This window comes from Lotus japonicus, chromosome 3 (genome assembly GCF_012489685.1).
Source record: "Lotus japonicus ecotype B-129 chromosome 3, LjGifu_v1.2".
Lineage (NCBI taxonomy): Eukaryota > Viridiplantae > Streptophyta > Magnoliopsida > Fabales > Fabaceae > Lotus > Lotus japonicus.
In genome coordinates, this window is record NC_080043.1 from 71404439 (window position 1) to 71428747 (window position 24309).

At 33.5% G+C, this 24309-nt stretch overlaps 2 protein-coding genes across 5 annotated transcripts; both read left to right on the forward strand.

Moving 5' to 3' along the window:
- The first annotated feature begins 2473 nt into the window (after nucleotides 1-2473).
- LOC130745629 (YTH domain-containing protein ECT4) lies at nucleotides 2474-12248 on the forward strand. Of its 3 annotated transcripts, none has more exons than XM_057597984.1 (8): nucleotides 2474-2631; nucleotides 3106-3149; nucleotides 4238-4364; nucleotides 5454-5530; nucleotides 5611-6126; nucleotides 9573-10100; nucleotides 10625-10837; nucleotides 11486-12248. In XM_057597984.1, exons 1-8 carry the CDS (start codon nucleotides 2586-2588, stop codon nucleotides 11864-11866), a joined length of 1932 nt encoding a protein of 643 aa, XP_057453967.1. In that variant the 5' UTR covers nucleotides 2474-2585; the 3' UTR covers nucleotides 11867-12248. The 3 variants fall into 3 exon arrangements, with proteins under 3 accessions (XP_057453967.1, XP_057453968.1, XP_057453969.1); XM_057597985.1 differs by having other exon boundaries at nucleotides 3106-3143; XM_057597986.1 differs by having other exon boundaries at nucleotides 2502-2631; nucleotides 2979-3149.
- A 5267-nt stretch (nucleotides 12249-17515) lies between these two features.
- LOC130745632 (uncharacterized) lies at nucleotides 17516-23621 on the forward strand. 2 transcript variants are annotated; one of them, XM_057597989.1, is made up of 6 exons: nucleotides 17516-17690; nucleotides 19383-19527; nucleotides 20067-20327; nucleotides 21188-21269; nucleotides 21949-22145; nucleotides 23098-23621. In XM_057597989.1, exons 1-6 carry the CDS (start codon nucleotides 17560-17562, stop codon nucleotides 23362-23364), a joined length of 1083 nt encoding a protein of 360 aa, XP_057453972.1. In that variant the 5' UTR covers nucleotides 17516-17559; the 3' UTR covers nucleotides 23365-23621. The 2 variants fall into 2 exon arrangements, with proteins under 2 accessions (XP_057453972.1, XP_057453973.1); XM_057597990.1 differs by having other exon boundaries at nucleotides 17551-17690; nucleotides 19383-19499.
- Nucleotides 23622-24309: the final 688 nt, after the last annotated feature.

Consider the following 24309-nt stretch of genomic DNA (forward strand, 5'->3'; position numbering starts at 1 on the left):
AGGTAATTTGTATTTTTTAAAATAAAAATATTTAATATATTATGATATAATTAGGGAAATAGTTAGTGAATGATTATAGTTAAGTTGGTGTGGTAACTTCTTGAGTTACTTGTTCAGTAAAAAAAATTAATATTTTTTAAGTAAAACATTAATCATTAACAAATTAATTCATCCCTTTCACCTTAGTAACAAACCCAATTCACCCAACCTTAAATATGATTCAGAAACCCTGACCCATCATCATCATCTTCAACCTCCATACCAAGATCCAGTTGGAACCCCTCAATCAAAACTTGTACTTCGCCTCTATGCCGGGAGTTGGGTTTGGCACCCCACCTATGGGGCTTGGCACCCCACTTTATCAAATACGGAATTTAAAATTCCGTATTCTCCCTATTGAATACGGAACTTAAAATTCCGTACTGTATTTAAGCATGCGTGTCACATTTTCAACCACTCATTATATACTAAAACAGATACGGAATTTTATTTTCCGTATTGATACGGAACTTTAAATTCCGTATTTAATAAAGTGGGGTGCAAAGCCTAAGGGGTGGGGCACCAAACTCAATTCCCCTCTATGCCCAAAAGATCAAACCTTTCTGGTGTCAACAAGAACGAACATGAAGAACGAACACCCAGATCCCATGAAACCAAGTTCGAAGCTTTTGCCTAGATCGCAGATGAGGTCGCGATCATGGTTCGGGGTTCAATGATGTTGCGGTTCAGGTGAACAACGGTGCGGTGGTGGTTCTTGTTCGGAGTTCGAACGGTGAAGGAGGCAGATTCAAGCCACCACCTTTCTTCTTTAGATCTGATCTTTGTTGTTACCCACAAGTTTTCAGTGGGATCGATTTGTATTGTGGGTGAGGTTGCGGGGTTGGGTATCGGATTTGGGGTGAGGGTCGATTTGTATTTTGGGTTGCAGTGAGGATGGGGTGAGATTGGGTGTTGGTGTGGGTGTGGGTGTGGTGGGTTCTAGGTTTGAGTGGGTTCCTTACTCTGTGTACTGTCCTTTTTCTGGTAGCTGCAAGGGGAAGTGGAATATGGAGCACTGGGAACAAAAGTCTCTTCGTGGGCTCATTTTGAGCTTTGACGGTGGGGAGATGCTGTTATTGATTTTGTTTAAAGGGGATCTTGGGAGCAGATTCACACAAAATTTTGGGGATTTTGGGGCTTGGATTTTGTGGGGTTGGTGTTTTGGTTGCATCTAAATGGAAGAGCAACATTAATGGTGATTAATTTTTTTTTTTCACTTTTTAAATCTTTTACTTCTCAGATTTACCTTAATTATTTACCACCTGGATTAATTTTAAACTAACCCTAATTATTCTCTAATTATTAACTTAAATATTGTATAATATAATAACTATTTTATTTTTCAAAAATAAAAAAACTGATGTACCAGGTCAAAAGGCTCATGTGCAACCTTACACCACTTTTTAGATGACCATAATAAATTTTTCCAAAAAGTATGAACAATTTTTTTAGATTTATTATTTTTCATAAGTTAACTGTAAAAGCGGGTCATCGCTCATGCGAAAAAATTAATGATCCAAAGTTTATGGATTTTTTTTTTGAAAGTAAGTTTATGGATTATTAAACATTAACAACCTTTTTTTTTTTAACTCAAACATTAACAACCTAATTCTAATTGTAATTTCAAAAAAAAAATCATAATTGTTTTTTTTGAAAGGACTAATTCTAATTGTTGTGCAAAACATAAACAACCTAATAACTTCCTTCAACAAAATAGAAGATTTATTCAAGCTATTTTTTTAATAATTATTTGCATGGATAATTTGCAAAAAAACATTATGCAGTATTTTTAGGTTTATGTAGAATTTATAACTATAAATTAGTAGAAAATATTTGAAAATTATAAAAATAAATTTTAAAAATATTTTAAAATTTTAGCAAATAAATATAATATAACTCCTGAAAATTCAAACAAAAGATGCATTTTAAGGTATTGAAAGAATTAATTTTAGAGTATATACAACTAAGGGCACTGAGTGCTTGTTATTTTCATTTATTGGTTTGTTTTAATTATAAAAATATTCTCATATTTTGACTTTATTTCATGCTTTCAAAGTTTTGTAGAGGAAATTATTAAAAAGAATTTGAATGAGTATGACTAAAAGTAATGTGAAAAGTATACATGAATAACTTACATTTGATTAGGGTGCTCGGTGATTTGTAAAAACTTGTCAAATAAATACTAGTCAAACCTTTATTTAAAACAATTTTTTTGAAAAAAATTCCATAAACCATTTTAGATGCAAATGTATAAAAAAATATTGGGACTAAAAAGACATTTTTATTTATACATACATTTAAAACATTTAATAATTTTATTTTTATACTAAATTCAGTAAATTGTCTAATTTTTATTTTATTTTGATTTAATGAATTTTTTCCCCTTTGACCAGCATTGGAGATGATTATCATTTTTTATTACACACAACACAACACAATGCTGAAATAGTTACATTTATTCACACAATGGAAACTGAATACTGTTGGTAATTTCCACTCCGGTGAGATTGGTGTGCGGATTTTGAAGCTCTTTCCTCTTCAGATTCATGGCGGCAACCCAACCACCACCACTGGCTGCGGATCGCACCACCGGTATGTAACCTTCATTCAACTCCTTCACATCCAATTTCGATCTTGACCTTTCCCTTCATCAAGTCAATCATCGAATTCAAAAATAGTTTCTATGATCGTATGAATCCACCGCAAAACGGAAATTTTCTCGTTCGATGTTTCGATGTTCTTTGATTTCTTTCTTCAATCGTGGATCTGGATTATGCAAAAATCGGTGTTGTTGATCTGGCTAATTTGATTTTCTGTGTAATGAATAATTGAATACACTAAACATGTTAGGTTATTCAATTTATTTTCATGTGCGCTTTCTATTTAGAATTAGAAATTTATTCATGTAATTTATCTGGCATGTGTGTATGAGTGTGCAGGTATGATTTGTGTGCGTGTAATTATTAATTCAAATTTAGCTTTGGTTGGTCAATAATTTGTACTGCTACTACTGCCTGTGTTTCTAAAATCATACTAAGCCATTGAACACACTGATCATGGATGCAGAAGAGATGCCGGCTGAACCAGATAACTTGAAGGATCAGGTACTGGTAAATTCCTAATCTCTATGATGTCTTAATTGTTCTTGTTCCTAATGTGTAAGGTTGGGATCCACTTGCTCTGTTTATTAGGTTTTCATTGGAATATGAATTTAACAAATTCAACAAATAAGTCATGTGATATTAAGTATTAGGTAAATTAAACATTCTTAGGTATGCAATTTTTTGTAGTCACTATTACTTATATTTTGAAAATTGTATAATATGTCAAAATAAAATTGTTTGATGAAGTATCAATTAGTGTTTGAATTGTATGATTTTTTATAAATTTGATTAACTTAATAAGAACTTTCAGCCTGACGGCTGGATCGATGAAGTAAATGTTTATATACATTATTAAATTGTGTAGGTTTTAGAAAAACTTACACCTATATATAGACTATAGAGTGTATTAGGTTTGAGCATGCGTGAAAGATAGTTGAGCTAATTTGGATTGTATAACCGTAGTCCATATATGGATGGTCAAGAACCCAAGATTATTTTTCTTAAATCCAGTCCTAACCATCCATTATGATTGTGTGGTCAGGATTAATTCATGTCATGAGAGCATTCTATCATGTGATATGCATTCTACTCATACACATAACAAGTTTTTATAGAATACAAAATCAACCAGTGTAACCATTAAATCATTATATTATCTTAATTATTATGCATACCTAATTTATGTTGATTTAAACATTTGAAGGTCAATAATCTAATGTTAGATATTTATCATATTTCAAATAACATATTATACATTAAGATGGTATGATGAATTATCAATTAGATTTTAAATTGAATGAATTTTTGTAAAATTTATCTACTTCATGAAAATTTTCAATCCAAAGGTTGGGTTGTTAAAATTAATCATCTATGTTGTTAGTAAAGGGTGTAACTATGTTATGACTCACACCATCTTGACTCTATATTTTTACCTCTCTCTCTCTAGTCTCTACACACACACATACATTTGCATTTATATATGCATACTTATACATATTTATGTACATCTATGTATGTATGCATTTGTCCTGTTTTTCAGCTTCACTCATAAATTCCAATTCCCTGAGAGTTTAATATCTTATAACTCTTCTCAGGGTACAGCAACTATAGGTCATTCAAGGGAGACCACTAGTCAATCAGAATCTTTTGGTTCTGGTGGAGATTGTCCTTTGTACTCTCCTAATGTGTATGCTCCCCAGGCTCAGGCTTTCTACTACAGAGGTCGGTCTCTGTTTCCTCCTTTATACATGTAACTCCTTTTATATGAGGGAATTCTCATTTTATATTATCAATAGACCACCTCAGAATTTTAGCCATTGACATATAATATATGGGCTTTGGACAATGCGATTACTTACTTCCTCCCCTTTACGTGTTAGTGGCCTTGATATTTTGAAGTAAATCACCAAACTTGTGTACTCGTTTAAAAAATATATGATAATCATGTTACACTTGCCTGAATTATTTATCTTTTTCATTACCCGTTCAACTATTGTCCGTGCTCTACTGTCTGGGTTGCACACCTTGCCTTTATATTACTTTCATTATTCTCCATCTTTGTGCCAAAATCGTGGAAGAAAAACTGTTTCCTCTCCATACGATACAAAAACTTCGTGGCCTAGTGCCATTTGTGTTTCATTTCTAAATTTCCTGCCTAAAGCTTTTCTAACATGAAGTCATGAACCAACTGTCCCAAAAGCTTAAGTGGTTGGGGAAAGGATACATGAATGGTTTTATATTATATTTCTAACAGAAGCATTGATAAATTTTAATTCTTATTACACTTGATGAAAGGTTGTGCTTTTTTTAATCAATGAGTTTTGCCAAAGTGTGTTAGATTTAAAATTAATTTATAATGATGGACTTTTTTCTTGGTACACACTTAATTTAGTAACATGTTTCTGGAAACTTTTGTCCAATTGTTTTTTTTTTCCTTTTCATCATATTAGAGTATATAGAGTATTAACTCTCTGTTATATTGAACAGCTGTTAGTAGCTTGTAACACAAGCCACTGTGGCTTCTATAAATACCCATTGTAACTCTGAAATATTCAGGAAAATATAGTTCAGATAATTCAGTTACTCTTTCTCTCTCTTCTCTCTCTTTCTCTCTATTCTGTTACAACAGTTACTCTATTACATCAGCACTGCATATTAACATCAGAGTCTTTTAAATTGCAAAGTGTATATTGACTATTAAAATCTCGATTGTCTTTCGGTGCTCCTCTTTACATTGTGCATGTCTTATTCTGCGCAATGATTGTGTGGTGTTGCTTTTGTATTTTCTAATTTGGATGGGTCTGATTCCAGGTTTTGACAATGGAAATGGCGAATGGGATGAATATCCTTCATATGTCAATTCTGGGGGAGTAGAACTCGGATCTCCTGTAAAAATTTCACATCTCTTATCTATATACAGTTTCTTTTTATATTTCTTTTAACATAATATTTTTTTCTTCAAATTTAGGGTGTCTACAATGAAAATCAATCCCTGGTCTTCCATTCTGGATACGGCTTCAACCCTCAGCTGCCTTATGGACCATATTCCCCAGTTACCACACCTTTGCCTTCAGTAGGTGGAGACGCACAGTTATACTCACATCAGCAATTTCCCTTCACTGGGCCGCCTTATTACCATCAGCTGGTTCCTCCTAGCTTACCATACCTTAATTCACCGACTCCAGTTTCTCAGCCAGAGCTCACCAATCTGGTAGGTATTGACCAGCAAGTTGATAGCATGTTTTTTGGACCAAGAGCTGGTTATCCTTCTGTGGGATCTTTTGGTAGAGGAAACTTTCCTGTAGCACCTGGTTCCTTTAACTTTCATGAATCCCAACAAGGATTCGATGGATCAAGATCTGGTGGAATCTGGTCAGATTGCTCAAAACCCTCAGAAAGGCAGAGGTCTTTGATGCCTCTATCTCCATCTGTTTCTCCACAGCCAATTGGCTCACTTGGGTCATTCGGGCTGAGTGCTGGAATGGTTTGTTTTATTACTTGTGCATAATCATGCAAATTATTGCATTTTCTAGTAGTTAACTTTTGAACTCTGTTAATTGGGGATAAAACCAAAAGTTAAGAACAGAGTTTGTGTCTTGTTCAGACACTATGCTGTGTTTTTCATTAATAAAAGAGAGCTTGTTTTACAAGCTTATTCAGCTGTAGAAAATTATACAAAATAATAACAGATAGAGCTAAGGATGACGAACTAAAACAATATGACTACCTGAAGCATCCCCATATATCTAATACTACCCATTTGACTGGAGCATATCTATCATATGTTCCAAGCTTGTTATAGAAATTACTAACTCAACATCCTTCAAGGGATTTGTGAGAGTGACAGCAAGCTGGATATTTGAGTTGACAAAGATTGTGACAGTGTAAGCTAAATGAAAGACAAGGTTCAAGGCAATATGTAGGGCAACTTAATTATCATCCACATGGTCATCTATCCAACATGTCCAAACAAGAGTTTTTTAAGCCTCTGTTTCGACCAGACAAAATCGTAGGTTGTAGTAGCCATAACTCTGGATCAAGATCCTCTCATGTTCCCTCATGTTGACAATTTGTGTCTATACCTAATAAATGGGTGGGACCCTTGAAATATTTATTAAGAGATAGACAGACACAACGTTACACTTGACATTCTCATGATCCTAATCCCATAACTCTATTCTACTTTTGCATTGGACTCAGATACCACACTCTGTTTCTTACTTTCCCTGAAATCAGGTTACCTAATAAAATAAACACAATACCCTAAAATAGAATCCCTATTAGGGGGTGAATTTGCCCAATCAACTCCAAAGTAGCTCACCACTTGAGTGTGTCCCTTGTTCCCTTAGACATGTCCTTTTCTTAGTGCTCCTTAGAATTCTAATCTTAGCATCCAAATGACCATCTTTGGGAGAGTTCAAGAATTGACTTAACATTCACTGCAAGGGATGTTAGGCCAAGTTACTGTTAGATAGTTACAATTCTCAACTAGTATTCTATAGCTGCCAACATCATCTAAAGGTTCTCTTTGACCTAGAAGAATACATTTGGATACATCAAAGTATCAATAGCCCTTGCATTTAACATGCTAGTCTTCTCAGTATGTTTAAAGCATACTTCGATTGTTAGATGCCACTTCAATTCCTAGGAAATAATGATGCTTGCCCAAGTCCTTTGTCCAAAATTAATGGAAGATGAATTGTCTCTGAATGCCATGGTGATCATCGCTAGTGAAACTATCATCTACACCAATCAAATGGAAATATCCTTGAGGGCAATAATGGTAAAAACACTCACTGCCCTTCACTCCAAACCATGACAAATTTCTCACAACAATATTGAAGCGACCAAACCAGACTCAAGGAGATTGTTTGAGACCATGGAGACATCCATGCAAATGACATATATGTCCAGAACAATCACTTTGGTTGTTGCTCCATGTAAACTCTAGCAACATACCATGTAGAAAAATATTTTTGATATCTAGTTGATGAAGAGGCCGAGGAGGTGACGACTTACGGTAGCCATGCCATAGAATTCGGGTTAGGCCTAACTTTACCCCAAAACCAAGCTTATAGGTGAGGGTTTCTCTACCCTTGATAAACACTTATTTGGTCATATCTCTAGTCAATGTGTGGCTTCAACACCCCCCTCATGCCCAAGGATGGACATGTGGAGCGTGGAATTTGCAGGTTTTAACATCGACAGGTGGCCTATATATGGGTGGTCTCCAATAAGCGGATCTTGGATAAACTTTGATATCATCTTACAATTAGGGTTAGGCCTAACTCTACCCTGAAAGCTAGCTTAGAGGTTATTTTATGAACACTTATTTAGCCATAGCTCCAATCAATATAGGATCTTAACACCATGGACAAAAAAATGTGGGCAAATGCCACTTTGGCTATTGAAGAGAAGATATAATTATAGTCAAGGCAAAAAAATCGAGTGTTAAGGGAAGAGAAACTGAGAGATGTATGTGGCAATCTGTGTTTCAACCATAATGGAGGTTTATTAATCTATACTGAGGTGCAACAGACGCAAGAGTAAACCCTTATGTTAGAACAACAACAATATGGAAGAAATAGAGAAATACATGATCGCAAACAATAGAAAACACAAGATTTGATCACGCAGTTCGACAAAGTGTGCCTACGTTTGCAACTACGGAGCAGTTGTAGTTCCGTCTTATTGATTAGGTCAGGTCCTAGGGTTACAGTGTTACAACCATTATATAGAACTAAGAACGTTCCAGATTACAACAATACCCTCGCCCGCCCCTTGCCCTCTTGACATTGCCCATGAGCCATACTCAACACCTTAACTCAGTTCCAAAGATTAGTGTGTTGTCATATTAGTCCTCTCAATTATTAAGTAAGATGAGCTTGTTTTTCAAGCTTGTACAAGAACAGCATCATCAATCAAGCTTTTCCCAACTAGGTTGGGTTGGCTATATGAATCAAATGCCACTATAATACTCTTTCATTTGTTAAGTTCACAAATGGACCATCTACGTCTATACTTCTCTTAATGTTTTGACCTATAGTTTTCCTTGTTCTCACTCCACCCTTAACTTCTACCTTATCCTCATCTAGTTAATCTTCCTTATTGGCAACTTACAGAGTCTTAAAATAACGCATAAAGCTTAAGATAAAGGACCAAAGAAACCTAACAGAAACTTTTGCATTTATCTAAAACTCAAATGTATAGTAACTTTATTTGCCAATGTCCCCAACTATGTATAATACCAATTGTACCTCGGGCACCACTGGCATTTATTAGAATTTGGGAGGCCTAACTCAACCCAGAAGCTAGCTCAAGAGTTGAGGGTTGCTCTACCCTTTATAGAGGCTATATATGCCATATCTCTAGCCAATGTGGGACTTCTAACCGCATTCCCCAACATTTAGAATTTAACTGTTGGAACAGTGCATGTATTTATGTGAAGAGCAAAGAAATTTCAATGAATTTTGAATCAATCAATTGATAAAAGTAGGTTCTCCGTACTGATTTATTTTTATGGCATCTTAAAGTCCAATGACCCAAAAAGTGATATTATCTTATTCCGAAGAAATTTCTGAATTGTGGTTAGTGAGCCATTGCAATAATAATTTATCTGTTGGAACTAGTGCATATCTTTATGTGAATAGAACAGAAATTTCAATAATATTAAATCAATCAATTGGTATAACTTACAAGTAGATTCTCCTTAATGATTTATTTGTAAGACATCTTAAAGGCCAATGACCCAAAAAGTGATATTACCTTATTCTGAAGAAATTTCTGAATTGCGGTTAGTGAGCCATTGCTTATCACCCACACCTTACAAAGTCTATTACCATTCAAGCAACAATGTAAAATTGTACAACTTGTCAGAAAACAAAATTATGCACTGGCACATAGTGCTGCTAACTATCCCATTCTATGCAGGCATCTCATCAGCAGCGACCATTGTATGGGTTTGGATCTGGTTCAAACTCCTATGGTAGAGGCTATCACTCTAATCATGGTTCTAGCTTTGGAGACGCTGCCATTCCCAGTCTTGGTACTAATGATAGAAGCTTCCTTTCCCTTGAAAATAGTAGACGACAAGGCAGGGCAGCTGCTTCTCTTTGCAAATGTAATGGTGCTCTTGATATCCTTAGTGAGCAGAACCGTGGCCCGAGGGCCTCAAAGGTGAAAAATCAAATATCAGCTGAAAATAATTCTGTTGATAGTAATAAAAATAATGCATCTCCTGCCAAGTTCCAAGATGAATCATTCAATCAGCCAGATTTTGCCACAGATTACAAGGATGCCAAATTTTTTGTCATCAAATCTTACAGTGAAGATAATGTTCACAAGAGCATTAAATATGGTGTCTGGGCTAGTACACCAAATGGAAATAGAAAGTTAGATGCTGCTTATTGCCAAGCAAAGGAGAAGCAAGATGCCTCTCCCATATTTCTCTTTTTTTCGGTAATCTTCTGATATCTTTTATACGCACAAATGTTGCAATTTCATCCTATAGTAACTGTAAGTAAAGTATCTTCTGTCCTGTTACAGATCTTGGTTCATATTTTTTGTTTCCTGCTCCCATCTGTTAAAACATAAGAGAACTTTTGGAGATATAATTTTTGTTATTGCAGCTTAGTAGCTTACTAAGAGAGCTTAAAAAACAACAGAAGAACAAGCGATTATTTCCATAGAATAAAGTGTTTCCATAAAAGGGTTAAATGTCAAGGAGTGAGGACTTATGCTGTCAAGTAGTACTTGACCTTAAATTTATGGCATCGAATTTCTTTAGAAAAACTCTTTTTAGGCAGGGCATTTGATATCCATCGAGGTGGATTCTAAATGTGCTGTTAGTAATGAAGTACTAGGTTTTTTTAAGGTTATGACGTACTAAAGTTATTTTGTGTAGTTTTTTTGCTTTTTCTATTGCCTTGCTATTATGTGTCTTTCTCATGACTGCCATGGAAACTTGTTTCAACTATATACAGGTAAATGCTAGTGCTCAGTTCTGTGGAGTAGCTGAAATGGTTGGGCCTGTCAATTTTGATAAGAATGTGGACTTCTGGCAGCAAGATAAGTGGAGTGGACAGTTTCCTGTGAAGTGGCACATGATTAAAGATGTTCCGAACAGTCAGTTTCGTCACATTGTTCTTGAAAACAATGATAACAAACCCGTTACCAACAGTCGAGATACTCAGGAGGTAGGAATCTGTGGACCTTTCACTTCATATGAATTTATAAATCATGCTTTTACTGTTAACTGCTTCCGTTGGAAATAGAATTAAATCAAATCAAATCATGGGATTTACAGCAATCTCTTACTGTCAGAGTCCTATGACTTCTACAGAGTATTCTCTGTCTAAACTTTCAAATAACAAACGTATCAATCAAAAGATTTCTGAAAATTGAACATTAAACTGCTTATTTTCTTGAGAAGCCTTCTCTAACTTTTAGACAACCTAAACTTTTTCACAGATCTTTCTTATGAAGTATGCTGATATTTGTGTTATAAATTACACTTGTACGGCCTTTCTTTAGGTCATCTCCCAAGTTTACTTTTCGATCGCCTGATTTCTCATTTAATGTAATTTTAATTTTTAAGGGGTGAATGAGCGTCACCAAAAGGTATTGGTCTAGTGGTAAGCAAGCTAGATCCTTGGGAAAGTCATTTGTTAGGAGGGATAACTACAGTTTCCTGAACGGATAGAAACATCCGGGTCAACGACAAAAAAAAATGTCCCATCTTTGATAACACTTTCTTCTATAAACTTGCAAATGGATTTTAATAATCAGTCATCAGTTTTACTTGCAGCTGATTTTCCCTCCTTTTTGAATTTTAAACATTTCAGGTGAAGTTGCAACAAGGGATTGAAATGTTGTCCATTTTCAAAAACTATGAGACTGATGTGTCCATCCTGGATGATTTTGATTTCTATGAAGAGCGCCAGAAGGCCATGCAAGAACGAAAGGTGCGGCAGCAAAGCAGCTTGGTGGCTGCTGGGTTAGTTGGAGAAAATGAGCATAGGAGTTCTGCCAACAGTACTAATGATTTCATCAAACAGTTGCCAAAGAGCTTTGCTCTAGTTGTCCGCTTAGATGAGAATAACAACAAAGAAATCACTGCTGCTAATGCTAATAGAGATAATTTAGCGTCTGATGGACTCATTGGCAAAGTGATTAAACCTGAGGATGTCATTTCGGTGACTGCCTCTTCAACTCAAACCAGTTAGGAAGGGCTACCAGTTGTGCCAATGTTGATTGCATTTGGTGCTTGAAAAATCGGAGTCGTGCTTGCTTTACCTAATTTATTTTTCCAATAAGCTAGTGTTGTTGATGTAGTTTGAAGTTATTGGAGTTGTTGAGATTTCCAAATGAGTTTGCAAAAGAGAATGGTTTCATGTATAATATGTTCCTTAGAGTGCGTCAACTGAATTGTTTGTTTTGCACTCCTTACACACTACACTTTTGCTTATTTGGGTAGGTTAGATTTAAATCCCTTCCTTTTGTTTTTTTATTAATAATTTTGGGTTAGTTTGTTGGACAAGTTTCATTTGTAAAATTTTCTGATCTTTGTGAGCGTTTAAATAATGACAGCAATTACCTTGAAAATAACCATCGTTTATCCATACCATTTAATGTATTTTTTTTTGCTTAATTGTATCCACACAAATGTCAGCAATCTCTTATTGTCACAGAGTCCTATGACTTCTACAGAGTATTCTCTGTCTAAACTTTCAAATAACAACCGTATCAATCAAAAGATTTCTGAAAATTGAACATTAAACTGCTTATTTTCTTGAGAAGCCTTCTCTAATGATTGTATTTTTTTGTTTAAGTTTAATTTCTTAGTATTTAAAATAAAAAATTTGTCAACACCAATATAAGATTTTTTTGAACTTCAATATAAGATTTAATTACTGTTATATTGTTGTCGATTCAATTGTTAAAATATTTATTTATTTATTACTTTGGTTATGATTTAAGTACTGTTATATTTATTTTTTACTTTATTGTTTAAGTACTGATTATTTTGATGTCTAACAAAGATGTATTATATAATTTACTAACATTACTAACAACTAACATTTGTCTATCAACTGAAATGGTAGTGTCTTAGAAGGGGTTGAGGGAAGAGGGTGGGTGAGAAGTATGGTGAGATGTTCACACTTTCACACTAAGCAGAAGAAATGAAGATGAAGAACACCATATTCAAAGCCCTAGGTCTCAATCTCTTGTGTCGTTGCATACTGCATAAACACTTCCATACTTACCTTGCATTTGATCCTAAGATTGTGATTTTAGTATTTTAGTCTTGATTTTTTTGCTTTTGGTGGCATTGTTTGGTTCTCATAATCTTTGGGTATTTCTAGGTTGATGAAGATGAAGAACACCATAGATGATGAGAGATTAAAGATTATAAAGTTTTAATTAAGAAATTTGGATTTGGTCCCCCATTTTTTAGAAAAGTTGGTTTTGTCCCTCAATAAAACACGTGGCGTGCCATGTCCACGCCGCCGTACACCTTGGCAAGTCACCGAGTTTGTTTTTCTCGGCGAGGACCAATCTCGGCTATTTACCAAAGTTTGAGGGCGTATTTCATAAGGTTTTTCGGTAAGAGACGAAAATCAAAGCTCGCTCAAAGTTTAGGGACGATAAGTGAAGTAGAAACTAATAGGAGTGTGAGTGAATCATAACTCTTTAAATGAAAGTTCATGACTTTAAGAGATTTGAACTTGTGCTCTCATCCTTACCAGATCTGCTTGTTTATCACTAGACTAACACCTTGTTGGTTCTCTAAAATGTTATCAAAAATAATATTAGGGTTTTGATTTTGATTTAATAAGTTAATTTATTTAAATGATTTTTTATTTTTGTGTGGAAAAGAAAGAAAGAGGGTTGGTCTCCTCCCCAAGAAAGAAAATAACTAGTTGAATTCTCGTGCATTGCACGGGTTATTTTATCATTAAATTTGTGTAGTATTATCTTTTTTTAAGTTTTGTAATTTTAATTGCACAAACATTTTTTAATGAACTTTTTAATTGCATAAATTTATAAATGTATGTTAGAAATATATATTTAATGAATTAAACCGTAAAAAAGAATTTAGTTTGTTTATGAATTTATATATTAATATTTTCTTAAAAATAATAGATGTTAATGTTAATTTGGGAAGATCTTTACTTTAGGATGATAATTTTACGTATGATATTTCAATTTAATATCATAATAATAAAAGAAATAAAATTAAGGGGTTAGAATTATAAACTTGCTTGGTAATTATTTTTCATAATTATCAATATATAAAATTGGTGTGACATGCATTTATTCATAAGAGGAGCCCGTTTTGTCGTTTGCTGACCACGTTAAGTTTCATAGATGACGAACAGGGGCTTGATTTCCTTTGTGTGAACATCTTTTAAAAATATATATACATTTCTTTTATTGAATTTATAGTATTTTTTGGTACATCGGAGAGATAAATTACATTTGCGAGAGATTGATCCCGGAACCTTTTTAGCACTTACCACTTAAGCTAACATAATATGATGAAAAAATAAAATAAAATAAAATAAAAATTAAGTTGTTTTCTTAATTTGATTTTCTAGGATAAAGTTTATTTTCGAAAATGAAATATATATATATATATATATATAATATGTTGAGAAACAACCTCTCTCAAATTGGGTAAAGTAACTAAGTCAACAAAAAGCCGACCAAAATTTCAGCTACTACAACAAAACCCTCCACCACTAAAAAAACCCACAAGCATACAACCATGCTTTAACTCCCAAATCAACAACCCCCCTAATGTCAACGCCTACACCTCTAGGAGAGTCCCCATTTGAAATCGTAAACAGCAACAGGTTCAACCGGATGGGATCCTATCAAGCCACGCGACACCTGTAAAGTAGATCTAACCCAGCTATGCATACCAAAGAACCCAAGATTCTAGGTTACTTGACTATTTCTAAAATTAAGGTAGATCGAGCTTATTGTATAGGATTACTTTTTGGCAAAGAAAATAATTATAGGACTTCAAATTCGAATTTTTAATAATTTTTTAATAATAACATTTCTTTTTTTTAAGGTAACATTTGCCGTTAAAAACATTATAAATTTTATGTTCTTCGTAAGTTTTTTCAATATCTTTTTAGATTAATTTTTATAAATTTTATTTAAAATATAGTATATAAGAGTTTTTTTTGAAATGAATAGTATATAAGAGTTTAAATATGCATTTAATCGTAAGACCTTCCATATTTCTTTCTAATGGACATGGTTTTTTGAAATAAATTTTATTAGGTTAAAGTAAGACTTCTTTAAGCAGAAAATAAATCGAAGGACCCTCCTCAACCTATGCATGAACATAATTACATAAAGCTTACTTTGATATACAGTTTACCACCACGTTAGCGAACAACTTCACATGAACCAAACTGCAGAAGGCAAAAACTCAACTAAGGTCCAAAAAATCCTCCACAATCATCAGCGAGTAGGAGCGTGATGCCACTGGTGACTTCCGCCCATCCTTCAACAAAAGACTGCCTGTTTCAAAAACCAGAGATGAAAACCCCGATGGATAGCAAATATGAATATCCCATTTCAAGAACAGGCTCTCGGCTAGCATAGGATCCAACGTAAGTCATATCACGCTAAAGCCATGATCTAACTCTAATAATCGATTATAATTAGGCATAAATCAGCAAAATACATGATATATTTTGTCTAATATTAACACTTGAATCTACATTTTTTAATAATTATTGAAGAATTGAATTAAGTAATCTCATATATTTTGTCATTTATAAAAAAATTGATAGTATATTTAAATCATTTCATATAATTTTAAGTATTATTTAACAAATACCAAAAACTCAAAAACATAGAATTTTTAAAGTGAATGATTATGATGTTAGTATGAGACATAGATCACATCTATAAATTAAATTAAATCCTAAAGTAGAAGTATGTGTTGAGTGTTGTCATTTGCTAAAAGGCGAATAAGCAGAAGTGGAGAAAAAAATATGTGTATAGGAGAAAAGGATGTGAACGTCTCTATCTCATCAACTTTTAAAATAAGATATCAAGTCAAATCTAGTAATTACGATCATATTGATGATGATTTATTTAGTCCGTTAATTTAAATTTTGAATTTTAGAGAATCTTTGGTTTTAATTAAAACATTTTCTAATTTACTAATGAATACTTGTGACGTTCAGAAAAAATAAATGAATACTTGTGTTTTAAACTTGAATATTTTTTCCCCAAAACAAATTTAAATCTTTTTCAAATTCGAACTACATTAAGTTATAACCTTCTTTTTATAGCTTTCATATTTATTAATTATTATATTTTAAGCGTAAAAAAAATAAAAATATAATTATGTTTTAAATATAAATATTCATTAATTAAGGGCATTCATGTAAAAAATTAAGTTAACAAACAAATTAGAATTTACAGCCTAACTATAAAAAATATGAATTTTTTTTATGACTCATGAACCAAGACTCATTTAAGGAGAGAGTTATAAACCTATCTATTTTATTGTCAAGATGAACATTCATAATATAATAAGTCATCCCTGTTTTATAAAGGTGTCTAACCCTAGATACATGGATTTAGAATTGCTCATACAAACATAATCCGCCCATAAAAGTGGGTGGATCACCTAAGCCTGTAAAAACATATATCGCTATTATGAGATAAATAATACATGAATCGCAAACATGACGTAAGAAATACATAAATAGTGTGAGACCACCCATATATGAAATAGGGTGATTGAGTCATGATTAATGGTTCGCCAAATGTGAGATGACTCACGTGATAAGGATTTATTCGCCAAGTAACCGGGGTCACACGCCAGGTAGTAAGACCGCTCGCCTGGTAGTGCTAGAGTCGCCCAATTAACAAAAAAAAATGTAAATATGAATTTCATTGTTCATTTAAATTAAAGTAAAATTTAGGAAGTATGAATTAAGAAAGAGATAATTCAGTTATAGTTATTCCGTGAAAATATTGAAAAACATGTTGCACTTTCCATGTGTTAATGAACATCTAAATTTGACAAAGAGAAAGCAACAATACTCATAATAGTGAAATAGGAAGATGAAGATTTCAGATGTGAAATGCGAAAGTAAAATATAAAATGAACACATAACCTTTTTTCTGCAAAGAAACTCACCTCTCCATCCATCTCACAAATGCATTCTTTCCAACTTTGCCTCTCAATGTATCAAACCTTTTATTGAAAGCGTCAAAACATCCCTCAAACTCTCCTGCCATCAATTTTTAAAATAAGTTGAGAAAACATTAGTCTGAATAAAAAAAAAAGTTAAGAAGGGATTAGAACAATTGATAAACTTAATCATGCAATATATAGCACCAGAAGAAGACAAAGATGAAGTTGGATGAGCCTTTCAAACCGACAACATAAAGGAGGTTGAAGAAACAAACTGTGAGAGATTAACGTATTTGTAAAGATAAAAAGAGAGGAAATATTTTATTTTTGGCACGGATATGTTTTTATAAATAAAATATAAATAAAACATTCACAAATATTACACTTTTTTATATATGATGGACATATTCAAAGTTAATAAAAAATAAAAAATTTACAGATGGATGAGGTGGTTATATATTTTTTTAATGCAGATTTAATATTGAATATGTATTCAAAGTTAAGAGAAAACAAAATCTTGCAGATTTAATATTGAATATGTATTCAAAGTTAAGAAAAAAAAAATCTTGCATATTTAATATTGAATAACAAAATTTGTATATTTTTTATTGCGATAATATGAGAGTGCAAAATTTTCTAGAAAAAAAACATTCCTCTAGTATAGTATATAGATATGAGCGATATATATTATATTATTGCCATGACGTGAGAGAGGATTGAGAGGAAGGGAAAAACAAGAACATGATCAACATCATTCTTGTGGCTGTTGTTGTGGTCGCGCCTCTTATATTATTTCTCTGGCGGCGGCGGAGGAATCGATTTCCCTCCGCCGCATCTCCACCCACCTCCGATTCTTCCACTTCTAACTTGAGGTCTACACTCTACCCCATGCTCTTTATTTTTCATTGAATTGGAACTGCAGTTTTATCGTTTTTTTTCTTCTTCGTTTCTCGTCAATCTGTGATTTTGTTTATGCTGTTGCTGCCTTTGCTGCGTGTTTTTATTTGCTTCAAGTTTAGAATCCGATCGAGTTCGTATGCTTTGCATGATGGTGTGACTGAAATGCAGTCTGTTTGGGGTTTTCAATAGCACCTGCAAAATTGGGAGTCTAAGGGCGTGTTTGATTACAGTTTTAGTTTTCAGAATTAATTTTTAAAAACAGTTTTCAGAAGAAGAAAACAGTTTGAATGACATGTTTTCCAGATATTTTTGGTTTTTTAGTTTTAAAAACTGAAAACGAGAACTGTTTTCAAAAACAGTTTTTGAAAACAGTTTGAATGACATGTTTTCCAGATGACATGTTTTCCAGATATTTTTGGTTTTTTAGTTTTAAAAACTGAAAACGAGAACTGTTTTCAAAAACAGTTTTTGAAAACATGTCGTGTCAAACAGGAACTGCAAACAAACAGGCCCTAAGAGTTTATGGTGTGACTGAAATGCAGTCTGAACCAAACGGCGCTCAGTTTTAGGAATTATGAGTTTTACTGTGTTATAAAGTGTCATGGGGGTGGGCCTGTACTAAGTTTATACACTTGAGGAAGCCGGGACACTTCGAAATTGTACTTGTACTTGTACCTGTCTCAGATATTTCATGGAAATTTTGGACTTTCCTAGCTGCATTTTACTGTTTTTGTTTACTAGTAAAGATAAGAATGCCAAAATAGTTAGATGGTACTATTTTGTCATGTTTATAAAATATAACCGCTCATGCTAACTTTTAAAACATCAATTCTCTTTTGAATTAGGATATAGGTTTTTATGTGTTATACTAATTTTATGTGTTGTGTTATAGGTATGTCATGTCATTGAATTTTTAAAATTAATTGTATCCCAATTTCTGTGACCATATGTCATATTATATCCGTGTCATGTGCGTCATATCCATGCTTTCTAAACACGGAAGTTCTTAGTAGTGACTCTCTGAGATGTCTCAATCATCACGAACAATAGCAAAGTATGCACCAAAACAAACAATTACACAGTACACACCAGAATAACTGGTTGTTTAGCTGGAAAATAGGATCTTATTAAAGCATAATATCCTAACCTTCAGCCGATGATTAGGTCTCTGCCTAAAATAAAAGGAAACAAGTATATACCTGATCATTATAAATTTACAGCTAATAATCCCATAATTTCATGATTAATCTTATCCCTTAATCTTGATGTCAATCATCCCAACCCTGCTTGCTACACATAATGTAGGCTGGACGTTCCATTTTCAATTTCTGATCTTAGGATGTTCCTATCAAATATCAATCCTCGGATGCTTTCATCCTATCATGTCGTATATGATTGTGAATTGTGCTAACAGCTGATTTACTATCACTATATTCCATAGGACCTTCAAGTGGAATAAACTTGAAGGCACGGCATACATATTCTATGCATGATTTTGTTATCAATAAAATTTGAAAATTAAATTTCAGTTTTAACATGCACACTCACGCACACTAATACTTTGGATCATGTTTATACTTGTGTGTACTGTCATTAACCAACACTGTATCTGGTGCATAATAAGGTGATTTGACAATGCAGAAGCTTTTTGTTTACTTTTGCAGAACCTCAAAATTTGTGACAGATGCAGATTTGAAGTTTTTAGTGGAATTTTTGGATGAGAATCTCAACAAGAGTGATAAATGGCAGGATGTTATAGACAAAAGAAACCAAAATCTATGGTACAATGCAAAATGCTGCAAGCCTGAGGTTACTGATTTTATACTTAAACTGGAGTGCAGAAATTAGAATTTATCATTGTTATTGTGGGAATGTGAACTCCGTTATTTTTTTAAATAACAGAATGCTTGTATAATTATTTTGTGTCTGTTGTCTGAAGTTCACTATCATTTAATTGTTATATGATGAGTAAAACATCTCCCTATTTCCCCTTTTTCTCTCTTGCACAAGCAGGCCTAGGCACTGACACTAAAGCAGAGTTAAACCATCTTCTGGTGCACTTTGTCCTCTAATCAGTATATTCATTTATAATTCATTACCGACCTATTTTGTCCAAGTTAAAGACAAATAGTAATTTTTAGTTAATAGCCTCTTCGATACACAAGTCATTTTTTCTGTTTATTGTAAGTAATGTCAAGTTACATGTAGGCATGTAGCTCTGTCTGTTCTTCCATCGTGTGATCTTAAATTTAATAGCTTGTAACCTAGTATCTTCTATATACGTGATAGCATAATAGTTTTTAAAGTGATCTATAAACTATTTAGTTGTTTCTTCATGGATGTTGCAGAATGGTCCCCTGACATATTTGAGCGTAACTGTGTTCAATGGTATTTCGTCTGAGATGCTAAGAAACTTCTACATGGACAATGATTACAGAAAGCAGTGGGATAAGACAGTGGTTGAGCATAATCAACTGCAGGTGGACGAATCTGATGGTACTGAAGTTGGTCGCACAGTTAAAAAGTTCCCTCTTTTGAAGCCTAGAGAATATGTGCTAACATGGAAGTTGTGGGAGGGGAGGGATAATTTTTTTTACTGTTATATGAAGGTAATACATCCAATTAGGGTTTTGTATTGATACAAGTAATTTCTTTTATCAACTGATTAGTGTTACTTAAGAGGGAGAGCCTCAGCGCGACAGTAAGGTTTGCCATGTGACTTTGCGGTCACAAGTTTGAGCTGTGAATCAGCCTCTTGCAAAAATGCAAGGTAAGGCTGCCTATTTAGATCCACAAAGTGGGTCCCGCCCCTCCCTGAACCTCGCGCATAGCGGGAGCTTTATAGCACTAGGTTTGCCCTTTTGTTAATTAATTGATTAGTGTTAATGCACATTCTTATCCCCCATATATTTGTCATTGCTTTCTTATATGGATGCTGTTGCAGCCACAACTCTCCCTCTTTCTCTTCACCTGCTAACTTATCCTGTCATTTGTCAGGAAGAATCTATGCTGTCAAAAATGAAAATAAAATTCCTAGAAAATTTATTGGTCAAGAAAGTAGAAATCATAACTTTTTTAGAAGACACTGTTGTTTGCATGGCATAATACTACCCACTTGTTGTAACTATCAATATTTCCTCTACTTTGTGATTGTTTTGACTTTTGAGATTCATTTGTTTGAGGTTTGTAAACCATACACCGACATATTTGGACATCAAATCATTCTGATTTCTCATTCTATACATATTTAGATAGATGCTCTTGACCATTGCATGACCTTCATGCATAGTTTAGTAGAATTTCAATATATCTTGGTTGATGTTGGCAAATAGTTATTCTGTGTTAAGCAGCTCCATTCCTTTCTGACAGATGCGTCCAAATATTGTGAAAAAAACTAGCTTTCTCTTTTTTATGCAATAAATTACTGATTGTTTATTTTCTTTCCAATTTTGGCTATGAACTTTGTTAGGAATGTGAGCATCCTTTGGCGCCACGGCTGAGAAAATATGTACGAGTTGAGTTTTACAGATCTGGCTGGCGAATAAGACAAAGTAGGTTTTTGGCTTATTTCCCTTTTTTTCGTTAAACTATAAATTTTTTTTTGAGTTTATACATAGAAGCTTATGAAGAAAATGTGCTTATTGTCATAAACACTTAATGTAGTTATTTATTTACTCGGACACACTCTTATTCCTGATGAAGATCCTATGTAAATGTACAGGAAAAGTAAATAAGCTATTTTGTAGCCCACAATTTTTTACAACATGATAGGATGAATCATGTGAGGCAGAAAATGTTTACCAAGTCTTTAAAGTAAAAGATAAATGGAACTTTCATCTTATATAAGTGTCAACCAACCAAGTCACAGGAAGCTAATATGTTTTCGAAGTCTTAACTGAAGTCAGAGTTTCATTTACATGTTGCTAAGCAGGGAATGATGGGCATCTATTTACCAGATTTAGAGGGGGTGTTAGATTCCATTGTAAAACCCCAAGAGTTGAAGGACTAGAATTGATTCTGAAATTATGTTTCTTATTTTTAGGCAGCGAACTGATTATTAGCCAAAGTTTAGGAGTTTATTCCTTTTATGGTTCTTATTTTCTAGCTTGACAGCAAGCCCTTCTAGAATATATATTGTAATCATTTATGATGAATAGAGATATTTCAGATTTTGTGAATGATTTCCACCTATGAAATGATTGCTTTGTGATTGGCATTTTTAAATTCCAGTACCTGGTCAAAATGCCTGTGAAATTACAATGTTTCATCAAGAAGTTGCTGGTTTGAATATGGAGATGGCAAAACTGGCTTTTTCCAAGGGCATATGGAGTTATGTATGCAAGATGGACAATGCACTTAGAAGTTACTCTGCTATAAGCGGCCAATTATCAAGTTCAGTTACTACTTCAGTCAATTTACTGCAAAAGGTTAGTGCTGTTTGTTTTATACATCATTTGATTTATTTCCTAGTTTAAACCTTTTAATTTTCCCATGTTGATGCCTTATATTATAATTATGGAAGTACTGCTCGACGCAGATTTGCTTTAGACTTCAAAATGAAATGTTACTGATGGCTTAGTTATTATACTATTAATCTATCAACCAACTTCTATGATGTGAGAGCTCCCTACTGATTGTTTAATGGCAGAAATTCAACTTAGGCAGGACAAAAATAAGATGTGTAGAACGAAGCGCTGATTTGTGGGATGTTGAAAATGTCTTTTTCTGAGCTAAAATTTAGTGAGATGGATTATAGCTGTATCATATCAGAATAAAAGGAAAGAACCAAAAAGTAAGTAAAATTCAGGAAGTGACAAACATGATCAACACTCGCCCTTAGAGTTCGAGAGGTTTTGTAGAATGTTTAAAGAGAGAGAAATTGGTGTTTTGTTTTGTGGGGCAAGTTCATGTGTTGGCTGGTAAGTTTGAAGTAAAAGAATGTCTAAATTGATTCAATTTGAGAATATTTTACTTAGAGATGAGAATTTATTGTTTTAAGCAGAGTAAAAATGATAGGGACTTAATCGTAACAATTAAAAAAATTGAAGGAATAAATTTGCATAAAAATTTATTTGGGACCAAAGTCACATCGATTATACCGGAGGAACCGAAAATACAATTAGGCCATTTATTGTAATAATTTTGTGTATCATTCTTGGCTGTAGTAATAGGCAAATAATTAGTGTCATCTCAAAACTTTGATTCATTCAAAATATAGAGGTATCTGATTACTGCCATGTAGGTTATAGGCACCTTATTGAACCCTTGCGCAAACCATTTTCCCACTTGGATGACAACAGATGTCACCTACCTTACTACGTATGTATAGAATCAGGATCAGTATGCACTGGTTTGTGGCTAACAATCCTTCGTGTGTAGGTACCGGCTTGGTTGGACTCTAGTACGAGAAACATATCTCCAGCACATCGTACTACCATCCATGATCATGTTACTAATGAATCTGAAGCGCGTGTGATCTCAAGAAGGCCATCCAGAAAGTTGCTAGCCAATGGATTACTGCTTCTCGGGGGTGCAGTATGCCTGTCTCGTGGTCACTCTAGCTTAGGAGCTAAAGTTGCCATGGCATACATCTTAACAAAACTCAGTAAGCATGGTGCTGCATCAAACCAAAGAAAACAAAGTTGAGTTTCACGTGTACATACTCATACATTATACACAGGGAGATTAGGATTCTCTTGTGTTTCTCTCTCTCTGCATAAACATTCGGAGAATCTCACCTATTTAATACATATGATTATGAATAGAGAGATAGACACAAAATACTAACATGACAGTCATGGAAAATCAGGATTGGTTGAAAGTATATGTTGCAAGTATTTAATATTTACACCAGTTACTAACTTTTCACTTTCTATTGAATATGAAGTTAATCAATTCCAGCATTTTGTTGTGATATTATTATCGTAATTATATACATATTATGTGGTAGAAGTATTTTAAAGTCTGTTATGAATAGCTTAAATATGGTTAAGTGTTTAAGCAAAATGGTTGTTTCAAAAGAGCAAAGGACCCTAGAATTTGAGAAAAGAAAGTTCTCCACGACGTCAACTCACGTATGCAAAAAGTTAGATTGTAATCTATCCAATTAGGAATGCCATTTTAGAATTAGAATGATGTGTCCAAACTTCTTTGAGCAAGTTCCTATGGATATAAATGTGAAGATGAAAAGGCCATATACATAATGAAAATTATAGACATAAAATTATACTTAGATCTTAAAGCAATGTTTCTCTCAAGCAGAAATTTATCATCGTGTTCTAAAAAATTAATAAGAGAAACACATTCTTTGAAAGAGTCATCTATCATTCAAAAGAAATAAAAGCTCTAATTTTTTTAATTAAAGTATTCCCATGGCCGACGGTTATGGATTAATCTTCTCGAGTCTTTGAAATCATATTATGTGAGTATGTCTCTTGATATATCATTCTTCATAGTTCATACACACCGCCCAAGAATCTGACTCTTAATTAAATACTTAAGGAGACAAATTATTTACCAATTACACTACACTTTTTTTGGTAGCTCTTGTTCTGAGTAGATCGCTAAAGAACCCTTCTCTTTTCTTGCATT